At 31.6% G+C, this 5,509-nt stretch overlaps 1 protein-coding gene across 1 annotated transcript; it reads left to right on the plus strand.

Moving 5' to 3' along the window:
- The first annotated feature begins 4,134 nt into the window (after window positions 1-4,134).
- Window positions 4,135-4,654, plus strand: LOC125865424 (uncharacterized). Its single transcript, XM_049545620.1, has one exon. The coding sequence runs from the start codon at window positions 4,250-4,252 to the stop codon at window positions 4,580-4,582; it is 333 nt and encodes a 110-aa protein (XP_049401577.1). The 5' UTR covers window positions 4,135-4,249; the 3' UTR covers window positions 4,583-4,654.
- Window positions 4,655-5,509: the final 855 nt, after the last annotated feature.

Raw genomic sequence — 5,509 nt, forward strand, 5'->3', positions numbered from 1 at the left:
CTTAAATGAGCTGACATCTAATTATTTAGACGAAAATTCGATATGGAGTTATTATTCAAGACAACAAACAATGATATATTCAAATTGTCGAGAAATCAGAGCAGCAGATATGGAAGAACTTAGGCAATGGGCACTAAGTCTACTCAAACCAGAGCAACAACCATATACAAGAGCTATAAGAAAGGACTTTATCTCATCAGAAATAATGACAAGATATTGTAAAACTATTGGACATAAATATCCAGATCATCAATGTTCTAAATGCCAAGGAGAAGATAACGTAATCCCAGAAGTACAGTTAGAGTGAAGAAGAAAAAGAGTCGACAAGATAGAAAAAAAAAGCTATGCAAACAAGATAATAAAAGCAACGTGTTAATATATGTAAAGTCAAGTTTGTAAAGTAAAGTTGTTTGTCTTATTATAAAGTTAGTGGAATTAGGAACCTTATGTAAATATATGTTAGTGCAGATGTATAATAATTACTAGAAGACAAATAGTTAGGACAGATGTAAAAGATGTAATTAATACCCTCCACAAGTTATTTTATTTCATATTTTGCTTGTGATGAACCATATAAGAGGTTTCAGTCCATATTCTTGACATGGGATGAACCTACTTTTCAAAGTAATAGGCTCTTGCTGTAACTACTTCTATTAAATTTAAAATACATTAACAAGTCAATGTATCCTGAGATGAATTATTAATCGGCACATAGGGGCTCAGGTCCTACTTTTGGCACCTTGACCACTGTAGCTTTTCAAAGATATATTGGACCAGGCTACATCTAATATCAACTTTGCCTAAGCAAGGAAAATTGGTCAAACAAATCTCTTTCTTACATAGAAGGGGAACCCTATGTGGTTACATTCACTCTCTCCTTACCCTCCCAATTCAGTGAATTTGCACTTTGTGGATGAAGTAAGCCTCATTAAAATAAAATTTATCCAAATTTTGGGATAGGATTTGGTCAAACACTTATACTGCCATGTTATTTCTCAAGTTGATCTTGTTATAGGATTACACAAATGCAATTTTACTTAATATTACATTTCTTTATCCCTGTAATTGTTTCTATTTTTTTTTACTTCTTCAAAACTTTTCATTACACAAAATTTAACATGACATGCAAGTAATAATGATTAACACATGTAGTTGAGGTGAAGGATCATCTATTCAACTTATGAGAGAGTTGAAAATTTTGAAAATGAGAACAAAATAATGAAGAAGATGCTTCTATTATTATTGTTGTTGTTGTTGTTGTTATTGTTATTATTATTATTATTATATAAAATGACATATGTCAATGGTGAAATAGGGCTTCAGGACGAGGCTTAGTTGAAATTTGATGTTGTCGCATTTTATGTGATTTTGTGTTGTATAACTTATGTGATTAATTTAAAACTGATTCTCTGGGGAAATTCATCAAACTAGAGTGCTCTGTAAATTATTTGTTTCACTCCCTTTTTTAATTACTTTTTAATCAATGTTGTAATTTATAGAATCCTCTTTTAGTAGTTAATTTCTTTAAATGTATTTAGCTGGAAATTATAACTCAAAATTTTATGATAAGTAAATTTTTGTAGGGAGAGTTCTCGACAAAAACGTATGATGCTGGTGTTTTTTCTTGGTTGTTTGTTGCATTATAGGTAGACACTTGTTGGACATAAAATAATTGTGATTTTTGTCATAATTGAACATGATTTTTAATCCTTCATTACTTGTTCACCTGAAACACTGACATTTCATCCTCAATTTTAATGTAACAGGTGGTTTTGATCAAAGATAGTCTACAAGATTCAATCATGAAAGATGCATCTATTTTTGTCTAATTTAAAATAGTATGTAAATGTAATTAACAATCTCACATATAGAAATGTTCAAACTATGTAAATATCTCATTTCAACATTCAGTAGTTTGACATTCACATGAATATATAATGAACAAATTTGATAGCTATAATATGTTCAAATTAGTAATTTTTTTATTGAAACATATTTTATTTTATTTGTTTAATACTCAACTCATTAATTTTAGTTACATAATAAATTATACGTTGGGCATGTGCTAGCAGCACGAGCAATACCTATCTAGCATGAGTGGAGTAATGTGATTCTACATATGGTTGAAAACATTAATAACATACATGTGTGTCGTCTTTTCAAAATGAGTATTGAAAATGTGATCCGTTACTAAATGACGGACATTGTGTTTTTTGAAATTACGGTTATTTAAAAATATTTTTTGCTATGTTGGATCTCGAATATATTTCATAGGTAGATACAAGTAAAATTATACTCCCTCCGTCCCATTTTATGTGAGGTACTTTGACTCGGCACGGAGTTTAAGAAAAGAAGGAAGACTTATAAAACTTGTGGTCTAAAATGAATGATAGAAATTTGTGTGGTTATAAATTATTTCATTAAGAATAAAATAGACATTTTAGAGTTAAATTATTGTACTTAACATAGAAATGTGTCATTCTTTTTTGGACTGACTAAATAAGAAAGCAAGTCATATAAATTGATACAGAGGAAGTAACAAAATTTTAAACGTTCTAGTTGAAAAAGAAAAAATTACTAACCCTCTAAAGGATAATAGCCTATTTGGACAAATTTCTAAAATCATTGTATTTTAAAAAATGCTCTTTTAAAAAAAATAAAAATAAAAGGAACTTTTCAAAAAAATATTATTGGTGATAAATAATTTGTATTTGATCAATAAGTAAAGAGAAAATGGTCAAAAGCTCAACTACACACTCATTCTTTAGGGTGGTCCTATTACCCTCTTAGACTATTTTAAAATGGAGTTATTTGCTCCCTATGTGCTAAGGTAGCAATGAATGTGTAGTTCACTCTCTTTGAGAGAGTGAGCAAAAACAAATAATAAAACTTTAACTTTATAAGTGTTTCTTTTATTTCATTATTAATTTTTATTTTTTTTATGTTTCCTTTTATTTTACTTTTAACGTTCTTTTTCTTCTTTCTCTTTAACAAGAAACACCAGCAACCTTTTCTTCTTTCTCTTTAACAAGAAACACCGCAACCTTTTCTTCTTTCTCTTTAACAAGAAACACCAGCAACAACAACATGGGCTGCAGCGGCGGCGGCACCATGTGAACTTCACTCATCCACCACCAATTCTTCGTCTTCATCGGCCTTCCACTATGTGAGAACAGACCCATCAACCATCAATTTCGTTGTGAACCATCATTGCCACTTTCTTTGTAGCTTCAAGATTTTTAAAGTAGGAAATGCAGATTCAAGCATAAACACAAAATTTAAATAGTTAGGTATTGCATCTACCTTCCTATTTCAGATCTGATAAAGCTTTGACTATCAAATCTACAATAAATATCGAATAGTACAAAAATCTTACAATATCTTCATTTTAAAGATTTCTATCCAACTAAACTAAACTAATTGCATCTAAAAATTTAATCCCCAAAATTGACCGACTTTTTGAAGCATTAAATTGTTAATGATTTTGAGTGAAATTTCATCAATATTGAGAGAAAAAGCAGAAAATGGTGTAGAAATTGAGATTTTGAAGGGTAATTAGGCGATTATTGAAAAAAATTGGGGATTTTTGAAGATTGAATCGAGAGAAATTTGGATGAAAATGGATGAAAAATCTCCGGCCGGTGGCTGATGCCATGCCGGGAGATGAAAGAAAACAAAATAATTGAATTTTATACATTAAAAAAATATATATTTCGTGGCGGGCGCGTGTCTAGCACTACTTAATACGAATCTGGGGGTGAGTTATTAAGGGGTTATATATTCTACTTTTAAAATGTTCAGGGGGTAATAGAACCCCCGTAAAATATGAGTGTGTAGTTGAAATCCGGCTATAGGTAGGGAAGGCTTTTGACCATTTTCTCATAAGTAAATAAAAAAACTTTTTATTAATAATTAGTATTTGACCAAGTTTTTTTAAAAACAATTTTAAATGTATATTTTTTCAAAAGTACTGTTATGAACAAACTTTCTTTTTAACTTTTGAAAACTTTTTATTTTCATCCAAAGATTTGATTACATTAAGCATTTTTTTTTAAAAAAAATAAGCAGTCTCAAATAAAACTAAATTTGGCCAAACATGGTGTTAGCCAACAAATAGAGTCAACATATTATTGCTACCAACTCAAGCCGTGGTCAACAACACCAACTGCTTGATGAAATGCTAAGAAGAAGGGACATGGAGTATTAGAAACCCAAAAAAATCTGACATTGAAATTGAAGGATTAGAGAAATGCCATTCAATGGAGTATTACTGGTGTCAGTGGCTAAGACATCAGCAGAAGTTTGGCAATTTTTGTCATGTCTGGCAGACCCAATTGACAGCGAAGAGCTTTTGGATCTGGTCATCTGCTTCCCTCTTCAACAATTGGGTCGCTTAGCTCTTTGTGTTTGGACTTTCCTTTGTGTCCCTCCTGACCCTTATTACTATCGCCGTTACTCTTACAATTCTTATGCTTCTTCTTCATCTTCATCACTTTATGATAACCAAGATTTTGTTGCTGCGCCTCCTCCCCAATATTACTATGATTCTTCTTCTTCTTCTTCTTCTTCACATTCGGATTGACCATCATTACCTAATCTAATCAACTTGTAAAGTTCTCTTCTTCCTTGGTTTGTTTTCCTGCTATTTTGCTCTTTTGTATAATATATAATTTTTGTTGACCTGTTGTTGATGTAGTGAAACTGATGTTGTGTTCTTTTGTGATAATCATACTTCTTAGATATTCATATGGATTTATTGAGCGTATCTTACATTTTACCTTTCTAAAATATGTATATGCTTCTCTTTGGAGTTGGGGGTTCCCTCAGCATGTTAAGGAAAAAAAATTAACAAGATTTGTTGCTTGGCTAGAAGAGATTGATTCTGAGATGTGTAGGAAGATTTCTTCGACATTGTGCTAATTCTGTCATGGATCATACTATACGGTAACAACTCGTGTTTTAGGATTCTAAGTTTGTACCTGTGTATGACATGTTTAGAGTAGTGCCTTGGGCTGATGAATATCCACTATTTTAACTACATGTTTTGGGTTCCAACACTGAGGATGGAGTCTTCTATTGTAGGTAGGGAGTGCTTCCCTCCCCTCCAAAACTAGACTTGCCAATGGGAATCCGGATTAATCTGCCCCCAAATTGGCTACAAAAACATCAGGTAGGAAGCCAAAAGAAAATTAAAAAATTAAGAGCTTGAAATATGCTTTGAGTAAAGGAGCGTGCTTTAAGAAATTTTAGTACCTCCTGACTTCCTTCTCTTTTCCTTGTTTTTGCTTCTCTTGCTTTCCTCCTTACTTCCATATTTCCTCCACTTCCATGCTTAAAATCTGTCTTATAGGTATTTCCAACCATTACCTTGAGCTGTATGCTTGCTTGTCTAAGAAAACATATTTAGCAAGATTTGACACTTGTCTAGTAGAGATTAATTTTGATTTTGAGGTGTGGAAGTTTGTGTGAAATGTTCCCTTGAGACTTCTTGTGAAGGATATTGTGTGAA

This window comes from Solanum stenotomum, chromosome 5 (assembly GCF_019186545.1).
Source record: "Solanum stenotomum isolate F172 chromosome 5, ASM1918654v1, whole genome shotgun sequence".
NCBI lineage: Eukaryota > Viridiplantae > Streptophyta > Magnoliopsida > Solanales > Solanaceae > Solanum > Solanum stenotomum.

Excerpts from the sequence above, each read along its gene's own strand:
- LOC125865424 (XM_049545620.1), top strand. The coding sequence starts at position 4,250 with ATGCCATTCAATGGAGTATTACTGGTGTCAGTGGCTAAGACATCAGCA.